The 23,833-nt window shown below is 29.3% G+C and overlaps 2 protein-coding genes across 2 annotated transcripts; one reads left to right on the top strand and one right to left on the bottom strand.

The window, feature by feature from the left end:
- Positions 1-4,619: 4,619 nt before the first annotated feature.
- On the bottom strand, positions 4,620-7,039 carry LOC137812177 (nodulin-26-like). Its single transcript, XM_068614093.1, has 5 exons — positions 6,800-7,039; positions 6,411-6,635; positions 5,902-6,099; positions 5,083-5,144; positions 4,620-4,981 (listed from the first exon to the last, which is right to left on the bottom strand). Exons 1-5 carry the CDS (start codon positions 6,914-6,916, stop codon positions 4,765-4,767), a joined length of 819 nt encoding a protein of 272 aa, XP_068470194.1. The 5' UTR covers positions 6,917-7,039; the 3' UTR covers positions 4,620-4,764.
- A 13,435-nt stretch (positions 7,040-20,474) lies between these two features.
- On the top strand, positions 20,475-22,790 carry LOC137812175 (heat stress transcription factor A-4c-like). Its single transcript, XM_068614091.1, has 2 exons — positions 20,475-21,555; positions 21,684-22,790. Exons 1-2 carry the CDS (start codon positions 21,337-21,339, stop codon positions 22,674-22,676), a joined length of 1,212 nt encoding a protein of 403 aa, XP_068470192.1. The 5' UTR covers positions 20,475-21,336; the 3' UTR covers positions 22,677-22,790.
- Positions 22,791-23,833: the final 1,043 nt, after the last annotated feature.

The following is a 23,833-nucleotide window of genomic DNA, read 5'->3' as shown; positions in this document are numbered from 1 at the left end:
TATTGTTAATTACGTTATATTTTTGTTGTTCTGGTATTTTTTATTTTTCATTTCTAGAGGGTTTTTAATATTAAAAAATAATATCTTTTTATTTATATAATGTTTGATTTATTTTTCAATTTTATTACTTGAAGTTCTGTTTTTATTTAATTTGTTGAATACATATTTTTTTTCTAATTATAGTTTTTATATTATACATATTTACATTTAACATATATTTTTTTAATTATAATTTTTAAATCTACGAAATGTGTGAAAGTTTTTCATTTTTAAACAAAAACAACTCATTTTATTATTAATTTTTTTTAATAGGCAAGGGTTAATCTGTAAAGTAACATTTCACACTTTTAAAAAAAATTAAAATTCTCTCATAACCATCACATCACTCACAAACTCCCATAAACTTTCCTCTCACATCCACCCTAACATACCCCAATCCAAACATCCTCACTTTCTTCACATTTTCCTCACACATCCACTCCCTCAAATCCTCACACATCCTCTCCCTAATCCAAACAGAGCCTAAGAGATGAGTCTTAAGTAAAAAATAATATCAAGATCGAAGAGATAACTTGTTCGACCGATAAGAGATATTGTCTCAATAAACAAATAATTAAAAAATATCTAATTTACTTATTGGATTAGAGTTTAATATACTTAAATTTTCTTCAACAGATTTTTACATGAAATTATTTTATAAAAAATAATTCAAAATTAATTGCCAAAAGTAAAGCAATCATTTATATAATTGAAATAAAAGTAAAAATAATAATTACAAGTGCCATTCATTAATAGAAAAAATAATTCTATTTTGTACATGTAATGTAGTATTTACATTTTAGTTTAATAAAACGAATAACATATATTATATGAATCCACGTGTATCTCCAGAGACATGACCACTACAAAAAAATCATGAAATAGAAACCAATTTTTAGAGACCAAAATAATTAGTTGCAATAGTAACTAAATTAGAGACCATTTTAGAAACTAAACAAAAAATTGGTTTATAAATTAGTTTCTATTATTTTCTATTATTGTTAAATAGTTTCTAAATTGGTATCTAATTAGCAACCAAGGTTTTAGAGACCAAATTTAGAAACTAAATACTTGGTAGTTAAAACCTTGGTTGCTAATTAGATACCAATTTATAAACTATTTAACAATAATAGAAAATAATAGAAACTAATTTAGAAACCAATTTTTTGTTTAGTTTCTAGAATGGTATCTAATTTAGTTACTATTGCAACTAATTATTTTGGTTTCTAAATATTGGTTTCTATTTCATGATTTTCTTGTAGTGGACATCCACCACTTGTCTCAATTTACCAACCCTAGGGTTGCACTAGTTTCCACCACTATCTTCCACTTCCTATGGCATTAATATTTTACATATAATTATCATTAATTAATATTTAACTAATTAATATCAATTTATTAATTAATTAAAATGTATTAAAAATGAAATTAAAGTATATAAATATTTAAGTAATTAACTTAAAATATCAATTTAAGAAATAATTAATCATGTTTACTAAAATTAATAATTTTTAAATATTTTATTTAAACAATTAGTTAATTATAATTGAATTATTAAATGATTATAAGTTCAGAGATTATATTAAATGTAATTAATAATTTTTAAATATTTTATTTAAACAATTAGTTAATTATAATTGAATTATTAAATGAGTATAAATTCAGAGATTATATTAAATGTAATTAATAATTTTTAAATATTTTATTTAAACAATTAGTTAATTATAGTTGAATTATTAAATGAGTATAAATTCAGATATTATATTAAATGTAGGTCGAAAGAGATTATAAGTTTTTAATTTTGTTAATTTAATTAATATAAAAAAAATTGTGTATTATAATTATAAATTAGGTATTATCTACATTAAAGCTTGAATTTAATTCTTCTTGACCTCAACTTCTAAACAATGTGTGACTATTTGATGTATTGAAGCAAGCCCCAATCGAGGGTTAAGGACAAAAGAATTGTTTTTTGAAACAATTTTCCATTCTCACATATGGTATCAATGATTCAACTTCAAATTTGTTGAGATAACATCACTATGGTCAATCTACACACACAACTACAAATCCAAAAGTATTTCTCACTAACTCAATACTTGATATTTTTTTATTACTAAGATATTATAACTAACTAAAATATTAAAGATATTATAATTAGCTTACTGACTAGAATATCAAAAAGTCTTGAATATTAAAAAGTCTTTTTTGATAAAATTTCACTCAACATTTATAATAAAACTCAACTATCCTTTAAATCGAAAATCAATTATTATTAATAACTCGAATTCACTGTCTGCATGTCAAATAAGTAAGATGATTGTAGCTTAGTTATTTGGCTAATCTTCTCCTATCTTTAACCTACGAGTCAAAAATCGAAACATTAAGTATAATAGTTTCTCCCATAATTACTAGATTAGTTGAAGCCTTAGATATTCTATTCCCAAACAATGAATAGATAATTTGACGAGCGTAGAAATGAAAAAAAGCTTCTAATAGGGCATTGTTTTGTTCCTTTCGTCCTTATTGTTGTTCTTGGAATCTTGTTGCCTCACCATTTGTTGGGTATTTTCAGTACCTACAACTGCTGGATCACTAATTGATTCTCGATATTGTTATCTCAGTTGAAGTAGATTCTTCATCCACAGCTCCACCATATTCCCCAAGGAAAACCTCTCTTCATTAATACCTACAAACACCACTACAAAACAACTATTCAACAAACATCACTAGTTTGAATCTACGTAGTTTTTCCATCAAAACTCACCAAGCGAGTTACGATTCTTTATACATCAAATGCTACAAAAGCTAAGTAAAATGGAAATACTTTATTGATTTGGCTAAACACTAATTTGGTTGTTGATAATTTTCATTGATTTTAGTTATTTAAATCATAATTAATCATAATTGATTAATTTGGATCCAACATAAATTAGTGGATTATATTTATATCAGATATAGATTAAGCTTAATACTATATGGTTTTTGTTTAATTTGTCATACAACATGTATTTAGATTAAGCTTAAGCAATAAAACATCTTACAGGAAAACAAAATAAATGCGTAATTCGTCAAAAAAAACCTTTATTACCATTTACCGATGGAAGAGATTCCCGACCAATTTATGTTATGTACACTTAATTAGGACTTACCAATGGATCAATGTTCATCGTTAGTGTTGATAGATACTGTTGCTAAGATTTTATTATGCAATTAGAATTTTCCATTCATAATTTTTGACGGACAAATGTATGTCGCTAATTTTTTTGGAATATTCGTTGGTAATTTATGATATAAAAAATATATCATTCATCTATTATTTTTACCAACATCAAAATTATTAAAAATAATTATACCTAAAACCCATCGAAAAAGATACATTATTAACGAAACTCTTACTAAAGATTTGGACCGTCAAAATTTTGAAATTTTCTTATAGTTACAATAATCAAATATTAAGTATCAGTTCTATCAAATAACAATATTTTTATGGAGTGAGTATTATCCACACGAAAAAAAAAACTTATAACTTTTACATATTAAAACTTATCATTTTTACACATTTATCATCACATATGTAAGTTATTATTTAGCCAAATTACTTCATCTTTTTAACTAGCTCAATTCACACAAATAATGGCATACTACTATGAAAGTAATTTTAATCAAATTAAATATTAATAATTTTTTTTTTCAAATAACAGTTTTTCTTTAGAACGTGTGTTTACTATTAAATTAAAAGTTATAATTATTAGTTCACTAATATCCGTTATGAGGCCTTTAACCCAAACCCCTAACATAATCTAACATTGTTTTTTATTTTAAGAACTTTTGAATGTGTCAATTAGTCCCACTTAATTTCTTACCACGAACACAAATTAGAGTTTAAATAAGACCTCAAGCCACAAAAGATTATCTCATTATAAATTTTCTAACATTCTCTATATGTTTTAGTTGAAAATGCACTAATAACTAACGTTTAACTATAAATTTTTAAGTAGATTTCTTGTTATTTTCTTAGCATTTCTACTAATTAATGATCTCAAGCCAATAAAAAAATTACTTAATGATCCCATGATATTATTTTTATATACGTACGGTAAAATTTTAACCCATTTCCTCACCACAATTAACAACATTGAAGAGATACAGTATAATTATTTCATTCACTAGACGTCATCAAAATAGAAACTAATTTTTAGATACTAAAATAATTAGTTGCAATAGTAACTAAATTAGAGACCATTTTAAAAACTAAAAAAAAAAAATTCTAAATTAGTTTCTATTATTGTTAAATAATTTCTAAATTAGTATCTAATTAACTATCAATTACCAATTATTTAGTTTCTAAATTTGGTAGAAAAACCTTGATTGTTAATTTGATATCAATTTAGAAACTAATTTAGAAACCAAAAAATTTATTTAATCCCTAAAATGGTCACTAATTTAGTCACTATAACAACTAATTATTTTTTGTTTTTAAAATTAGTTTTATTTCATGATTTTCTTTTAGTGATTATACTTTTTACAAAACTCTATTGTATTATTAATAACTAGAAAATTTTTAGAGTAAATGCAAGTTTGTTTGGGTGGTTTATGCAAATTTAACCTCTTTTACTTATTTTGGAATATGACTTCAAGAAAGACAATTACATGCAAAAGTTATTGAGTCATGGCAGAACAGAACAGGTGATGAAAAGATTAGAACATTTGCATTTGGTTAAGTTATTTGGTGCCACCAATACGTCCTTTGAGAAAAGAGGCACTCTTGGTGATGTCACAGAGTGTGGTCTCTGTGTTCCGAATGATATTGTAGACCCATGCTCCAACCACAGCTCCAAGAATTGGTGCCAAAATGTATATCCATATTCCTGTGTATTCCGAGTGCACAAAAGCAGGTCCAAGGCTTCTCACTGGGTTCATTGATGCTCCTGTCACTGGCCTGTCAAATATCAAACATTCTCATCACATCTTATTGCTACAACAATATTATTATCTCTATCTATAAATTCCATTTCATTAGGGTCTCGATTGGTTAACTACCCTCCAATCATCACGTTCAGCAGTATCGTAGACCCAATTGCAATCCCAGCCATTTCACCAATCTGCACAGTTTTAAATTTTCAAACCAAGAAATAAATAGAGTTAAGAAGAATATTTCGTGGATGAGCCGACTTAGATGCTTCGTTTTTTTTCTTCATTCCACTATTTACAAACTAAGAGTAATTTGATTTTTTTTTCCACATTATTTTACTAATAGTGTAAGAATAATGTATTTTTTTATGCAGAAAATCATCATGAAAGGTCAACCATTAACCTCAGTGTTGCCATGCCTCTCTCCATTTCTTCCTGACATTATAGCGAAAAATGGATTGGGTTGGTCACTTTTTGACTAAAAAGTGAACGAGCCAATGAAGTATTCAATTTCCACCACCCAAAACATTAACTCAACTTTTTTTTACTTAGAAAACAAGTCAAATTGGTTTGAAACATTTACAGAAAAAAATTAAGAAAAACCCTTAAGGACTTTATTCAAAGATAATTATTTTAAACATTATATCGTGTTTAAATTCGTTTATTTGGAAATTCTAATATTATAAAAAAAAACTATGAATTCATGTTGTCTCTATAGAACGAATTGTGCTACAAACATGGTATTACCATTCTTTAATACTGTTTTCTGCGAGGACAAGTATCGCAGGTTCAAAACATCCAAACTTATGAAAATATCTTGAATCTTGGAAAAGTTAAAGATCTTGATTAATTACTGTGGTTGAAAAGTAATATTTTGTGTACGAAGGTCTCCAAATCTGATTAGAAAGCATGTATTAAGCATAAAGAGTAAGGTGAAAAAGATGTTACCGCTCTGTTATCAGTGGCAACCCCTGATATGACAAACATAAGGAGGAATGTGATTATGAATTCAAAGAGAAAAGCTTGCAGGTTAGTTCCACTTGGAACTGTTCCTGAAAACTGGTCATGCTTCCCCATAAACAATAGCTTCAGAGTTCCACTTGCAAGTGTGCTTCCTAGCAGCTGAGCTGCCACATAAGCTGGTACCTGTATCATAACAAGCTATGAGTTACTTTCACAGTTTCTTTTTTTGTTATATGCTATGGTACTGCATTTGTCCCCTTAAGGTTTTGAATTCAGTTTTATGGAGACTAAAATTGACCAACTAGATTACTTAGTAGAAATTAATAATCAGAAAAGCAGATGAAAACTCTGCATCAGAGAAAAGGTAAAAAAATATATGTATAAATAGTTTCAGTCTCGAAACAAACAATAACACAATTTCCAAATAAGCACAACTTGTTGTCTAATGACAACCAAGTTTATATAGTTTAGAAAGAAGGTTGTGGTTGGGTGACCTGCGACAAGGGAAACCTTTTGGTGGAGGCAAAAGCAATGGTGACAGCAGGATTGAAATGGGCACCAGAGATGTGACCAACAGAGTAAACCAGCACTGCGACAACCAGCCCCCAAACAATTGCTATCCCAGGAAGTGTTACCACGTTGTAGTTATTCTTGTTCACCACAACTGAACCACATCCGGCAAATATCAAGAAATACGTGCCCACCACCTCAGCTATCAACTGCATGTCTCCATCAACAAACAAAAGTTATCAAACCATGGTATTGTCATTTCCAATCTCAGTTCTTCTAGTTCAATATGATTAATCTAGAAAGGGACTTCCACAACAACAAAATATTTCAGAATTAGATTATATATCTAATAAATTGAAAAAACAGAAGGCACCTTCTGCAAGAAAGGAACAGAGACAAAGGAGTTCGAGCGTTCCATTGTTTTGGGGGTGTCCTTGGTTACATTTACAACCACCTCGTGTGTTTCAGATCCTCCTGAATAACCAGCCATCAGAGACAGTGTACAAGAAACTACTAAGAGACAAAACTAGACACTCTCATCTACTTCATAAACAGCTCCAATTTATAGGCAACCAAAAAGTTGTTCGCAAAGACACGGAATAATTTTATATTATTAATCAATTCAAATATCATCATTCTTTGTAATTAGATGTGCATGTAAAAGTGTTTTATATTATTAATGAATAAATTAATTTTTTTAGTATAATTTCTTCTTTTTTATAATATGTACTCTTATAATATTTTTTGTTTTATTTTTTAAATACATTGATAGAGGTAAAGTAATTCAATAACATGTTATTAGCAAATTTATAGATTTTTATCGAATAATGGATGAAAATAATATTTTTTAATATATGTTAAATTAAATACATTTTATGTGTAAGAAGATAGTTAAGAAGGTGGTAAGAATTTAGGACAGTGGCCAAAAAGGAATATAGTCTGTGCAGATATTCCAAATAAAAAGGAAAAAAAGTATAGAGAGAGGACAAAAAGGTACCTACCTTGGAGTTATCTGAGGAGAGAAGACAAATCAAAGCCCTTTCAATCCTATGCTATTGGTTTTTATGACCTTATAAGATAAAAAAAAATACAAGATAACTATATTAAAACTTTTAATTATTTATATATAGACAAAATTCTACCTTTTGCCCTTAGTTACTTAAATTTTTAAAACTTTCTTATACTCATTTAATTTATTAAAATGGTTTATTTTATTGTCTCCCATTTTACCTTGTAGCTTACTAGTGAGGTTAGCAAAGAGTTCCTTATCCTTCACTTCATCTTGCTTATTTGCTTGGACTTGCTTAGACAAAAATAAAATTGCTCCAACATTATTTTTTCTAAAATAATATTAAGAATAAATACCGAAGAATGGAAGAAAAGTATTAAAAAAGTATTTGTTATTATGTTACGTCAAGAAGAAAAAAAAATATAATTTGTGCTTATAAATTTAAATACAATCCTTATCCATAAAGAGCAAAACACTTTATCATACTCCTACCACGAAACGCCTACTTGATTATCTAAGGAACAACCAAACTAACCACAGGAAACATTAAATTATCATCCTCATACAATCTACTGGGTTCAAAACCCAATTAGAGTACCCGAAGGAAGCACAATGTGACTTTGCATAAATCCACGACCAATTTACCTGTATTAAGGAGAATACTTCGAGCGTATTTACCACCCCCTATCGAAGGACACGCAGTTCCTATGATTCCAAATACCACTCATAACTTCAACCCAAATTGTACTCCAAACGCAATTAACCGAATCTGAAGCCTAAACCCTAAATCCCAAACCCTAAACCCTAAATATATTTATTAGTGTAAATATTTTTATTTTATTTATTTTATTGTAATAATTATAAATTTTTTATCTATATAATGAGGTTGTAAGTTGAAATTCATATAGTAAAAAAAGTAATATAAAATTTTTATTGACAGTTTTTTGTAGTGTTTTTTTAAAAAATTCTAATAATATGATTCCCCTTACAGATATGGTTCACTTTCAACAGGTTTTGCCGCAAATTAATTTGATTCAAACGAGGTGATAAGTATAACACGAGTGAAAATTGTCTCCATCAAACATAGATACTGCATGAATGCTATGATATTTTCATATTATTTATTGACATAAAGCATCCTTTGGTTTTTTATAACAATGTTAAGTATGAAGTGAAATCATCAAAGATTTGTGTAATCATTCTTAGTTAAGATTGACAAATTGAATTATGAAATAATTTTTCTCATGGTTAAAATTAATTGATTTATAAGTTAAAAAAAAAAAAAAACTGTTTTATAAGGCATTTTTGTCTGGTAAGTGTAAAAAAATAGTAGAGATTGAGACCTACTTAGTTACTAATGAAAAACTAAAAGTCATAATTTGTCCCAATTAAGGTGTGCGAAATTTAGTTATTTGAAAAACTTAATTAAACTTATCTAAACAAACTAAACTATTTTATAGAAACGGTTTAGAATTAAATAACTAATAATCGGTTTTAAAGTAAACTGATTTTTGATTTGGTTTAAAATTTGGTCCATTTTTCAACTAAATTTAAAACTAAGACTATTTTATAAAGTATGTTTTAAATAGTATGTTTACATAACTTATACGCAATTATCCAAGGTTGTATCTTCACATACAAAATTAGTTATTCTCAAAATAATTACCAAACACTTTAACTTAGAAATATCGTTTTTTAAGTTTGAACACTACCTACCATGAAAGCCAAATTAAATTTAAAACTGTTTTTAAGTTTCTAAACTAAAATGACAAGAAACAATATTGAAAGTTCATTAAAACACTAACAATTAAAATTAGTTCAATAATTTCATGAATGGAATCAACCAAAAACTACTTTTATTCTTGTTCAATTCCTTAAAAAACAAAGTAGCAAAGTTATACTAAAAGAGACATATGATATAATGTAGAAAATGCAAATAAAAGTTAGTCTCCTAAATATATAAAAAGTTAAAATACCATTTGAAATCTAAACACTTAATTTAAAAAATAATGAGTTAAGCAAAAGTAGTTGGTAGGATGAAGAATATAATTTATTCCCATATGAAAGTAATATAATGTTATATTTGTTATTTCTTCCTAATTTGATAGTGGGTAATTAAAAAGATAGTGGGTAATTAAATTAGGAAGACATGTATTTCATCTTTATTGAGTGAGATTGAGTGTTATCTTCACAGAGTGAGAAAAATAAATATCGTAATCTTAGACATTTTCTGGACTAGGTCTCGTGGGTTTTTATTTTACTCTATTTTTCTTTTATCTGCTTATTATTTTCGCAAGTAGTCATTTTGTATCTACTATAAAATTTTGTACGTTGTTGAGTTCCATCTTTCTCTCATTGTATTAAAATCTTTATTTTTCTTGATTACGATTAACTGTCACATTTAGTTTCTCTTATCAACAACAGATTAAGAAAAAAAATCTTAAAAATTTTTAAAGGTTATTTTTCTTTAAAATTCATGTCCTCTTAAATATATTTTTTATTCTTGATTCTTTTTACACTTATAAAATTATACATGATACCTATAAAAAAACAAACGATGCCATATGATAAGTAACTATAAATCAGGTGGTCTTGATTAATTAAAAAGATCTTTTAATGTTGATAAACTAATGAAGTTTAAGCTGATAATAAACTAATAATACTTAATGAAATTCATTGATGTAACAATCTTTTTCCTAATTTAAAAAGTTATTGAAGCTTAATGAAGTTCATAAATGAGTTCCTTCGTACAAGGATATTCAAATCTTGTAGAAAAAATATTGAGAGATGAAATTTCATTGAAGATTATTAAGTGAAGCTTAATGAAGATAGGTAATCTACTTTGTACCTAAAGTAAATTATAGACGTATTGAAATATATATTAAAAAAAAATTTAAATGCATTTTAACTATAATAGGAGAAATCACATATCTTGAAAAGAGAGACTCTAAAATGTGTTGTTTAACATTTAAGAGTCCAAACCAGTTTTGTCATCTAGAAATAAATTAGATCTATGGTAGTTTGTTTGTATTTTTTTAATAAAGTAAGTATATTTCATTTTTTCGTATTTGTATAATTTATTATTTTTTTAAAATAGACAATTTATATTTTTACTAGAAAACCTTAAAAGGTGATTCTTTTAAAAAGTGTTAATTATAAACAGCTTCTTAAATTTAAAAAAAAAAACTAGTTTATATGTATTTTAAAATTATAAATAATTCCATCTAACTTACATTAAATTAGATTAGATTATGTTTAATTTAAAACTTGTTAATCTATTGAGTTATTTTAAATTAAACTAAATGGCTTGTTTTTTAATGAATTAATAGTAAGATCGAGTCTAATGATATATAAGTTAGAAATGGTAAAATAAGAATAATTGGATGGCATTAAAAATGTCAAAATAAAGATATCGTATTGACAACATAAGCATGATTGTACTCATAATATTAAAACCATTGATTTCATTAAATGTGTCGCGTAATAAGATTTATATTCCCAATATATGGGGTCAATGTGTGCATATATATGAAATATTTAAAAAATAAACAAAGAAGACACTTTAGTTTGTGCAAAGATTCAGTTCACATGATGCACCAAAAAGAATAATTTGGGTTCACATTAACCCTTAGGCATTAGCATTAAGCTGATCTCACATTTCTATCATGGCAACGTACTTGGCTTTTAATATTATTTTACGTTCATTCTCCATTTTTAATATAAATAATTTTATCAAACACTTTTAATTTAACACATTAACTTAATAGGTTTAAGCATAGCTAATAACTCACCTATTACTTTCCATATTTCAGCTAGTAAACTTCCAATACTAATTAACTTACCAGCTTGTAATATTTTTAAAAAGACTGTTATATATAATATTTTAACCTATGATAAATTCCTAACTTATTTTTTCTCATTTAATGCTTTAAATTTGAATATTAATAATTTTTTCATCCATTAATGATGGATAATCTTTGTTTACCAAACTAGGTAACTAGAAATTCAAAATGTCAACCAGTTAGTTAGTCGAAGTTGAAGATATAGTCCAAGGCCTTAATATTATAATCCACATTTCGATAGGATCCACTTTTCAATTAAAAACTTAATCTCAATAATTTTTTTTCAAAATTAGATTGAGAAAATAGTTTTATAAAAAATATTGAAAAATGTTGTAGTAAAAAAAAGATCCTGGTATTTGTTCACTTTTCCACCCAAAGCATTGACGAAACAGGGATTAATTGAATGCGCATGCAAATTTGTTTCAACCTCCCACTACTACATGCTCAAAACTACCTTTATTTGACCTTGTCTAAGCACTTTTATGTTATATTCACTTTCTGTGCAACTTTTTTCCTTTTTCCTTGTTTGCCAAACTGTTCACGAGTAGTGATTAACAAGCATACAATATATTAAATTAAACATTTTAATTACTCAACTGTTCAAAGTTTTATAGACACAAGCGATACATTTAATTCAGATTGTTGGAAAAAGTTATTGTTACTACTAGGGAGATGAGACCTAGAGAACTATCGAAGTTTTCTTCTTCTTTCGGTCGGTCAGGTTGTCGGGTGATGAGCTGGGATTCCTCTCGTCCTCCTGCTTCTCTTTCGGCACTCGATCTCGGGTGAACACTGGATGGTGGGAGTACCTGCGAAGGCACTCCGACGCTCAAGTCAGTAAAGCGGGTGGTCAGCTCTCAGGTAGATGAACAGTAATAAATGACATACCTTACCCCTTGGGATGCGGGCTATTTATATTATTCTAATTGGCCTACCTTGTTGGGCCCGCTTATCAGAGTGGATACCGCTTAAGGTTGTATTACCTAATTCTTAATGATGGATTAACTTCACTGACCTTGGTTTGAGCGCTAACGGTAATAGGGGTCGGTCGTCGGCCAAGTTCCCCTGGTATGAGTCAGCCATTAGCTAGATTTCTCTGGCTCGGCTAGGTCTTCTAGGGTCTTGGCCAGGTAGGCTGTCGGCCTCGTCGTCTCGGCCTAGTCTCTCAAATCTCGGCCAGCTTTACCTTGGTCTTGGTCAGGTTGACCAGACCTCGGTCAATCACTTGGATCTCGGACAGGGAGATCAGGGTTCGGCCTCGCCCATACCAGTACAATTATAATATAAAAAAGTTGATAAATAAGTCTTATTAACTACATGATTATAAAAAGAAGTACAATTTTAAAACTTTAGCCACTTAACAAAAATATTTGTTTTTTCTGTTGTATCAATTTTTAGTGAACATAGACATAAAGACCATAGTTAATGAGTCGAGTCGATTTTGTAAGGTTGAACTTAAAATTTACTTTCTAATATGATGTCAGAGTTATTTAAAGTCTATTATAAAAGAATTTGTTGGACGGATCACATCATCCTAATATAATATTAGAGTTATTTAAAATTTAATATAAAAGAATTTGTTTGATTGATCGGATCACCAGTTATTGAATTGGTATCGGATCACTCATTATATAGATTCGCGCATTGACAGTCTCGACACAAGAAGATGTTATAGATCCCACATCGACCAATGATATGAACATCTCATAATATATAAGTGGTTGCAAATCATATCTTATGAGCCGATTTTGTAAGAATAACTTAAATTTAAAATTTATTTATAAATGTTAGATTAAAAATAATAACTTTTCATAATATAAAGTGGGTGCAAACTATATTTTATAAATGAGGTAAAAAAATTCATAATATATTGTTAGGAATCATATGTTATTTTATACTGTGAATTAATGTTCTGTGGGTGTGAGAGTGAATGTTGCCGGATGGAAAAATAACTAAATCGTGATTATGTTGGTCAGATTGTATTTTAAACGTTCAATTACTTTTAGATTTGGTTTGTACTAATTATATTCAATCAAGGTGCTATTATTTCATAAAACGGTCTACTTATTATTTTTTAAGTCCATTTAGGTTATATAGAACAAATAAATATTGACCTAGTTTAATTATAATTTGTTTATCTCATGTAATCAATCTTGAAGGACTTTTAAATCAACTTATTTAGTCAAACTCATTTTAAGTCTAGTTAACTTATGACATTAAATTGGTATCTAAACTTACAATTGTACTATTTACCTTTAAATTTAGTATGATGGAAGTAGAGGTATTAAAAATAATCAAATAGTAAAAAAATCAATTCATTATTATACCCATCTACATAAAGTAATAGAAGTTTGTCTTTAAAATGAAAATTAATCATTATCCAATACATAAGGATAAGATAATTTAGCTATTTTTATTATATGATCTATGTAATGTTTCAATAAGAAAATTCATGAACTTTAATATCTAGATAGATCATAAAATATAACTAATATTTTATTTTCATCACAAAATAAGAGTGGAAAATCCTAAAGATAACAACTCGTGACCAGTCCTCTTACAATGCTTAATCTTTTTTTCTTGATTAATTGATAACTCTAATACGTCTTTGGTTGTAATGGTGGTGTGGTTGGTCGTAATTGTAATGGGACAATCAACGATGATGTTGTAGCAGCTTGTGTGAGAGCAAAATCAAGAGTGAAAGGAAGAAGTTAGAAAACACGTAAAAGTAATGTTGACCATATATTACATTTATCAAGGGAATGGTGTTTCATTTTAAGAAATTTGTGTGGGGCAATCTAATTTTCCACTAGAAAATTAAACATATAAAATGTATTTGTTTTATAAAAAAATGGTACATATAAGTGAATTAAAATATTGATATTTTCAAAAAGTCGTTAAGTGACAAGTTATTTCCTAATCTAGCAGTCAGATTAGGTGTTCATAATTTCCGCTCTCTAACTTAATGATGAATAATGACTAACAAGAATTTGTCTAGATATAAAATAAGATTTATGTTTAAAATATAATATTAGAATAATTTTTTCTTTATTGTTTCGCAACATATACGATAAGATTGTAGTTGTTATTTTATAACATTGGGTATATGGTGTCTATATAAGTGCATTGATGAATCCTATAATAAAATTAATATACTATTTCTATTAGTAACATATTTAAGTTAATGTCAATATCTTTTTTAGTGACGTTCTTTTTTTAAAAAATGTTTTTTTTTTTGGTAAGGTTTTTGTGTTTGCATAAGGTCATTTCAGACTAGTGAATGTAATCTGTTTAAACCCAAGTATTAAGTTTACACGAGGCATATAAAAATTGAATTTCTAATTTTACCTTTTAAATAAATGTACTCTAAACTGTCTATTCTGAAATGTATTTAGGAATTCATAAATACATTTTAGAATATATAATTCAAAATGTTTTAATACATTTTTAGATCTAGAAATATATATGGAATTATGTTATGTTAATATATTCTATATTATATATTTAAAAATCCATTTTTTAATTTGAAAATACATTAAAAATATACATTTTAATGTATGTTATGAATTTTATATTCTGAAATATATTCTTGAATCTGAAAATATGGAATGCACATTCTACATTTTAGAATGTGTTAATACATTTTGTAACGTCCATTTTAAAATATATACAAAACTTTAAAATAGATTTTTATTGTGTGTCACCCTCACCCATTCCGAAATAGGGTGTTTTATAAATCTGAACCGGAAGTACTTTTGACATTCTATCTACATGGGGTACAAATCCAAACCGGGGTGCAGAATGCAATAGTCCTTTTCTCTTTGGGTCCTTTTCAGCCTGTTTCATATTGATGTGGAGAAAAAACTGGAGGACAAAAAAATAAAAACTCACACTAGTTGGTTTAAGTAATGTACTGAATTAAACATGTGTATTTGGAAAAATTATGTTGTAAACTAGCATAAGTTAGGAGCTGAATTTAAGTTTGATTCATACATCCAAAACGAGTCAAATTCAAAATTTATATGTTAAAACTATATAAACCTTACATATAATTTTTTAATTCATTTATAATTTGATTGTTTTTTATATTAAACACGTTCTCAGAGTGTTTTTTTAAGTTTATTAATGAGATTTTCGATTGTTAGTTTTATAAACACACGGTAAGCAATCCTTCTATCTCTAGGATCGGCTCAGTAACAGAAAGATTGAGATAATTTGCACACAAAAAAAAAACTACTTACTAATTATATATTTAATCAACAATCTCATAAAAATAAAAGTAAAAAGAGAAAGAGAATAGAAAAGTATTTAGACATAAAGACACGAAAATGATGAGTCATGAGTTGTTTATATCCACTAGCTGGTCATTAGGATGAAGAATATTTAGGGAGCTCCATAAATTATTTCATTTATTTGCTCTTTGAAACTTGCAAGCAACTTCTTGCTCATATTAGCAACGAATAATTTTGTTTATATTAGCAAAATTGTCACGGCAAGTCTAAGATTAAAGTAAGCTACATTATTAGACTCTAAAGTCTACTCTGTATTAAGAGTTATCAATACCCTTCACAACTAAACTTATATGTACACTAATGAATTTAAACTTTTAAATAGACCAGTAAATATAAAATCTCAAAATATTGTGCTAAAACTTTTACATAATGATGATTAATTATTATTATTATTATTATAATAGGTTAATCTGGTATGCCATATCAGTCGGTCATTCTCAGTAGAACGTTTCTGCAGATTGTTGGATGAAGATCAAGAACAAGAAAAACAATGAGATTGGAATATAGAGCAAATGTAGAAGGGAAAACTGAAAATGTTAAGAGTTCTTAAACCAATGGATAATGTAACTTTGTTTTTCATCGAGAACCTTGATCCGGTAAGATAGCTAAAAGCATATCAAACAGTTATGAAATTAGAAATCTGGCCTTTCCTTCAATGCCATCTATGCATTATCTTGAGATTATTTTGAACACTATCATCGCATTCCTATTAAATTTTGCTTTGAAAGATTTAGAATAGAAGTGGTTGGTCAGAACATCAAAATTGGCTATTCATTAAGATACACATTCTCATCTAAATCTTTAGTCTTTCTGGAATTCCTATTTTCAAGTCTACCAACCACATCAACATTCTCAACAGACGAGACACATTAGTCCAAACCAAAACGCCAAGTTAACATAAAAAGGTAAACATAATTTTCTTCCCTAGTCAAGACTTCAACAATATCAGGGAGTTTGATTTGAAAACAGGTTTTCTTCTAATAATAATGAAAATGGGAAGAGAGATCTTCCGGGAGCTAAAAAAACCAAAACACAATGTGTTTATTTCATTATCAAATTTTTATTAAGAAAAACTTATATACACATGATGAGTTTTTTAGCTGTTTGTATTGAAGCTTTTACATTGTTAGCCACCACCCACAACACACACACACAAAGGCTTGAAAAATAACTGAGAAAAACTAATCAGCCGTTTGAATGAAGCTTTTGCAACAGATAAAGCAAAAGGACAAAAAGGACAAAATGTGGTCATTTCCTCTCTATCTTCATCCAAATCTAACCCTGTCTCAAGTTCGAAAAAAAATCGTAGACGGAATATACAAACAGCACGGCAACAACAACCAAATATACACTACCATCTCAGCCCTTTATCAATTCATACATAAAACAAGACAAAAAAACATAACAATAGTCCCTGAAATTTGTTAGGTAGGCAGCACACAGATCCAAGAGAGAATAGATCTAATATCATCTGATCTCAGGGATGGCACAAGAAAAAACCTGGTGAGGCAACCGCAATGCCTCTGATTTAGAGAAGCACATATCATCAAGGTCCTCACTGGTGCACCACCTGCACTTTGAGTTCTCTGAGCACTGTGACTTCAACACCAGCTCTCCACAACTGGGGGTCACCTTATGCCTGCTGAGTCTCCGAGTAGACCAATCCTCCCCCAAGCCACAAAAGGGGTGGCACAAAAGGAGCAAAAGAACAAGTAACTGTGCTTTGGACTTCAACACCATGGAATGCATGATACGAACCTCAAAACAGATTTCTTCACCTTTCAAAATGGTTAAGGCTAAGCCGCCTCACTTTCTTACTCACAACACAACAGAAGCAGAGGTGATAGTGAAGAATGGACCTTCGGATGCAGGGAAAGGATGTTGTTGAAAGACAGTCTTTGTTTGAATGATTGAAACTGGGGCTCTCTGCACCTCACTGTGTCAGGTCATATGGGGGTTTTAGTTTTTAAATATTAAAACTAGGAGGAGTTTGGTCTAGGTTTGAGTTACTTTATTGTTCTTAAAATTCCGTGATACATTAACACTACTTTTATATCCTCAATAAAAAGATAATATTTTTAAAGTAGTCAATTTTATTTTAAAATATGTACTGTATTGTAAAACATCTGGAATTATTAATTTTAGTGTGCATTAGGGTGTTTTAGTGCGTAAATCTACTCCAAGTATTAGTTAACCCGTCTTATCAAAGGTATAATGATTAATGAATAATTGAATGTGATGGTTTCCTCGTTTCAACGACATCGTCATCTTGATTTCCTATGTAATACCAATAATTATAAAGTACAGAAACCTTAAACTGAAAAACTATGTGGCCAGGGTGGAAAGTTGAAGGTTCTCTGTTTGACATGAAGGCGCCTAAACAGACCCTTTTCATTTTTCACTATGAAAGTTCCGTTCTTCTGACCTCAATTTGAAATTTCTCACCAAGTTCAAGTGTGTGTGTACTTAGACATTCAAAAGTGAAAACGTTCAAAAGGTTAGAACGAGCGAGTCCACTAAATACTTGGGAGTTATTCAATCCAATCCAACTCAGCTTTAACATGAATTATGAATTCATGTTTAACTTTGGTTGACATAAAATCAAACATGTACTTAGACTCCTACTTCTTCGATTGTGTCTTAAAAGTTGTGACAACAACAAATCAAACATACGCTTAGCTATTTGGAAATACGAGTTTTCTGTTTTTGTCTGATAATTTATGCAAACACAGTACAGCTTAAAATTTGAATGGCAGAATTTGGTGCTTGTTTTAAAGCAGGTTAACGATTCTGTTTTTTTAAGGAACAAGTTGAAGTAGCATAAATTTATCCGAAAGGGTTTGTTGATACATATATCTCCCTTCTAATCCTTATTTGGTAGATATTATGATATACATTTGTTTCTGTTTGGTAAACTGTTTTTTTCACGTTGTTGTGTTATGACTTAAATATCATGATTTTTTTTTTTTATTTGTGGTGCTTCAAAAATATCATGTTACTGAGGAGGATTGTGATTCTTTTTCCTGGTATTGAAGAGCACAGTATCTTGAGTAGCTGAAGAAAGATTAGAAAAGAATAATGAAAAGGAACGGTTAGGCTTGTAAAGTATTTGTATTAGGATTCTCCACTGTTGAAAATACTGGAGTATGGATACCAGTTTCAGTTGTGCACTCCTACGTTTGTTGGACCAAGGTTTTCAGTCAAATGAGGGCTGTTTTTCTCGAGGTTGATATGGGATGGAATCAATGCCTTGGAGAAGGAAAGGGATTAGCCATGTGAATCCAATGCAGAATACGCAGCATCATTAGAAGATAGAAAAGATGCTTAAAATAATTGTAGGCCATGATGACTAGTTTCCTAAAATGATTACAGGCCATGACTTTTTTCCTATGCAATTATGGAAGTTTATACATAGAAATGGAATCCTAAACAAACTTTGACCCCAAATAATGAACAGGATAAGTTTATCCCCTCAGGGATCAGGACATGTTCTGTCCAGCATATACCTGTACCACATATTACAACCAAGAAAAGCGTCTAAAAGGATCTTTTTACTTTGTTGATGATGATTATGAGTTTTCTAAAACCCTTTTGTTGTAATGTGACAGAGCCAATAGGTTTGACTAGAAAGAACTGGAGTTGTGACTTGTAGGCTTAATGGTAAATCCAACATAAATGGGAAGAGTTGTTAACTTGTTTTATCATTATTTGGTCAAATTTTTTCATAAGTATTTTAAAAGAAATAGTTTATATATATAAATTAATTTACAAAAAGATTCTCATATTATCTTCTAATTGAATGGAAATCATTATTATTATAAAAGAATATATGAATTTTAATTGTAGAACATTTTCAAACACCCCAGGTTTAATATAGATAGATAATTATAGAATAATGTATAGAAATAACATGTCTTTTAGTGCCCTTCATCGGCTATAATAATAGATGAAGAACTTATACCACTTTTTTGTATATAGTTTTTTTAAATCTATTTTTATATTTATTTATTTTATAGCATAATTTCTGTTAAAAATAAAGTAAATATAGCTTCTTCTTCTTTTTGTATATTATATATGTAATTATTGGGCAATCAAGTGTTACCACTTTTAAATTTATTATATTAATTTTTAACTATTATTGTATACCACTTTTTCTATTTAATATATTTCTTTTTTAAACAAAATTAATATATGACAATTTTTAATCAAAAGAATATAAGATATATTAAATTTAATTTAATACATTAAAAAATAAACCTAATAAAAAAACAGTCAACTGTATAAAAAAATTTATTTAAAGAAAAGTGAATAGAAAATAAGATAGTTTGATTTAATGGAAATATAATAAATTTGATAAAAATGTTTAGTATATATATGATTGATTTGATTGTATTAACGAAGATGGGTATGTTATTTTTAGTATAATATTAAAATTGTTCTTAAATGTATTTACTAAAATGAAAATATTTTTATTACAAAAAATTAGTTAAGAAAAAAAAATTATTTATTAATTTTTAATAATACTTATAAAAAATTAATAAAATAAATTATTTTAAAAAACCAAAATATTGAATATATGAGTAAATTGGAGATTTTTTTTTTAAAAAAACTCATAAATCCAGTAATTTCTTTTAAAGTGGCACTTTATTCTTCTTTTAAAATTATAACTTTCTCAAATTATTTAAACCAAGTACACGTTACAAATTATCTCGAATCAAGAGTGAATGACTAATATTAAAAGTTTTATTAAAATTAAATATTACTTTAATGAAGCATTAAAGATAAACATTTATTCAACTAAACGTTTAGCTCTAATAATTAAATAAAAGTATTAAATGTATCTATGATTTTTTTTTCATTTTAATAATGTCTCACTTATATATACTCATCACTAAAAGAAAAGTTAACGTCATTCATTCTAATTGTCATAGTATATTGTTATAAATCAAGAAAAGAGATCTTAGTATTCGATTTGGTTTTCTGAATTCAACTATAATATTCAGTTATTATTCTTAGTTCTTCTTTTATTACTTCTCTACATGCATTTGTTCACTTTTATTTTCATTGCTAATCCTTGCCCTTCATTTTTCAAATCAACCACGCGTTGACCCACGTTCAACCCCGAAAACAAAACTGGAAAATTGAAGAAAGGATCTGAACAATTGGAAATTTGGAATCACCGAAGAAAAAGAACCCTTCTTTTTCTTCTCTGCGATTTCTCTGCTTTCTCTCCGTCCCTTTTTCAGGTGCAAAGCTCCAATAGCGTAATTGCCATTTTTTTTTATATATAATTTAATTACTGTTGCTTTACGTGCAAGCTTCTCCAAATGTCCCGTCCAGGGAAAGAAGAATACTACGTTAACATATTTGGGGAAATTCAACCCACGATTCTTCTGTGAGATTTGTCTGAGAATAGGCGTTGCTTGTTTGGGTATTTGGGGTTACAAAGGAGAGAAAGTTGAGAACTTTTTCTACCTCCTGGTTTTATTGATATCGTGGGTTATGGGTTGTTCTCCTTTGGCAAGTGGGATTTTGCAATAATTGGCTATTATTAATTTTGCTGAAAGTAGGAATTTTATGTTATTGGATTTTGTCTGGGGCAGATTTGGGAAGAAAAAAAGTTTATTTTTTGGTGGGAGGTTCTATGGAATGTCCCATTGGGGATTAAGTGTTGACTTCGGTTGAAAGTTTGGAGCTTGATCTGTGTTTGGGTTTTGAATTGGGGAGGCTGAGATTTGTGAGTAGGGGTGATTGAAGTTTGGTTTGAATGATGGATGAGGCACTGGGTAGTTCATGTTCCCTGCCCCCTTTCCTGGCAAAGACTTATGAGATGGTGGATGATCTTTCCACGAATTCAATTGTTTCGTGGAGTGTCTCTAGCAAAAGTTTCATTGTGTGGAATCCTCCAGAATTTGCAAGGGATTTGCTTCCTAGATTCTTTAAGCACAATAACTTCTCAAGTTTCATCAGGCAGCTCAACACATACGTAAGCAAATTCGATCTTGCCATCTTGGAATTGTTGATGTGAATACTACTTGTTTTACGTTGTTGTATGTATTGCTCTGTCCTGCTTTTGGTTGCTTAAACTGAATTGTAGCCTCTTTATTTGAGCAGGGATTTAAGAAAATTGACCCGGAACAATGGGAATTTGCCAATGATGATTTTGTAAGAGGGCAACCTCATCTTATGAAGAACATTCATAGACGGAAGCCGGTTCATAGCCATTCTTTGCAGAATCTCCAAGCACAGGGCCCATTACAGGACTCGGAAAGGCAGGGTTTTACTGATGGAATAGAGAAGCTTAAACGTGATAAAGAGCGACTTCTAGTCGAGTTGCAGAAATTTCAGCATGAGTGGCAGACATATGAGATACAAATACATTGCTCGAACGATAGGTTGGAAAAGTTGGAACAAAAACAACACAAGATGGTTTCTTCGGTTTCTCATGTATTGCAGAAACCTGTGATTGCTGTAAATATCTTACCTCTGACAGAAACTATGGATAGAAAACGAAGGTTACCGAGAAGTGGCCACTACTATGATGAAGCTAGTATTGAAGATGCTATTGAAACTTCTCAAATGTTACCTAGAGAAAATGCAGAGAATACCACTCTCTTGGCATTAAATGTGGAGCGATTGGATCAGCTTGAATCGTCCGTGGCATTTTGGGAGGCTATTGCACATGATATTGGCGATAACTTCGCTCAAATTCAGTCCAACATGGATTTTGATGAATCTACAAGTTGTGCTGATAGTCCATCCATATCTTGTGCGCAATTAGATGTTGATGTTCGGCCTAAATCATCTGGAATTGACATGAACTCTGAGCCAACTGCAGCTGCTGTTCCCGATCCACTTGCATCAAAAGATCAACCTGCAGGAATCACTGTCGCGGCGACTGGAGTTAATGATGTATTCTGGGAACAGTTCTTGACAGAGGATCCTGGTGCATCAGAAACACAGGAAGTGCAGTCAGAAAGAAAGGATTGTGATGGCAGAAAAAATGAAGGAAAACCTAATGACCATAGCAAATTTTGGTGGAATATACGGAGTGCAAATAATCTTTCAGAACCGATGGGGCATGTTGGTCAAGCAGAGAAAACTTAGTGGCAATAGATTATTCTTCTTGCTTGTACTTCCGTACAATCACATGTAATAAATATAGGTTTGCATGTTTTTTTTATTTTGTCTACAATAAATACATGTTTCTTATTTTGGATAGGATGCATCCTCCATTGATCCGTTCAAGTGTGCTGCTGATCACTGTTTCTTCTAGATCTATTATGCCTGTTCTGAACTGTGGTTTGGTTCATACTTTTATATTGTGGACCATGTCACTTATCTTACTGCATTGTGCTGCTACTGCAACCGCAATCATGACTGCAATCATAACCATAATTTAGAATCTTGGTGGTATGGTTAGCACTAATCTACGTTTTCTTCTTTCTTCCTTTTGATCACTTACAATGTTACTCGTACCATATGGCAGAAGCTTCCTACTAATACCCTCTACTGCCATCCTTTGGTTGTCAGCTAGCCTTCATTTTTGTAAATGGAAATCATCGTGCAATTGCAGGGTGGTTCTGATGCAATTGTGGACATCACTAATATTGTAGCTGCATTCAGTGATGCAGTCCACAATTTGATACTTAGAGCACTGATTTTATTTATTTATTTGCTCGGCACTAAGACACTGATAGTATTTTAGAGAATGTCTTACTTTTCTGGAATGGAAAAGACTTTGTTTTCACGAATTTATTCATATCATAGTATTGCATTTAGAGAGACTATTGGAAGTGGAAACTAGGATTTCTCATTTAAGAATGGGAATTGCAATAGAGTACTTGTACCTCAATTTTCTTCACAGAATAATTTTCAGACACCTATATTGTCAATTTCACTTTACTATTATCGGAGACAAAAGGTGAGGCTGACATGCGGAGTAAAAAGTTCACAGGAAGAAATTCAAGAGGGAAGGGTAAAGTTAAATTACTCCAATCATCAAACTGCTGAAGTGAAAATTACATTGGATTGAACTGAACCTATGATGCAAAATTGAGTTGGGTTTTGAAGGGATGTTGCAAATGATTTTGTAGTTTTCAAGAACTTGGATGGGGACCGCTAAAGAACTTAGAAATATTTAGAATTTGTTTGGTTTTGCAAAACTTTGTTTGTTTCTATTTCTTGTTTCCAAAAGTAATTACAAAAATATTACCCTGTTATGACTTTGTTGGTTTCAAAGAATTGTATAGAAATAGTGGTGA

This window comes from Phaseolus vulgaris, chromosome 2 (assembly GCF_000499845.2).
Source record: "Phaseolus vulgaris cultivar G19833 chromosome 2, P. vulgaris v2.0, whole genome shotgun sequence".
NCBI lineage: Eukaryota > Viridiplantae > Streptophyta > Magnoliopsida > Fabales > Fabaceae > Phaseolus > Phaseolus vulgaris.
This window is presented reverse-complemented; position numbering and strand designations above follow the sequence as displayed.

Bases quoted from the DNA above. Each gene is read 5' to 3' on its own strand.
- LOC137812177 (XM_068614093.1), bottom strand. From the start codon at position 6,916: ATGGCTGGTTATTCAGGAGGATCTGAAACACACGAGGTGGTTGTAAAT. The intron at 6,100-6,410 runs GTCACCCAACCA...GTTATGATACAG, and splicing joins AAAGGTTTCCCTTGTCGCAG to GTACCAGCTTATGTGGCAGC. The intron at 5,145-5,901 runs GTAACATCTTTT...AAAACTGTGCAG, and splicing joins TTGCCACTGATAACAGAGCG to ATTGGTGAAATGGCTGGGAT.
- LOC137812175 (XM_068614091.1), top strand. From the start codon at position 21,337: ATGATGGATGAGGCACTGGGTAGTTCATGTTCCCTGCCCCCTTTCCTG. The intron at 21,556-21,683 runs GTAAGCAAATTC...TTATTTGAGCAG, and splicing joins TCAGGCAGCTCAACACATAC to GGATTTAAGAAAATTGACCC.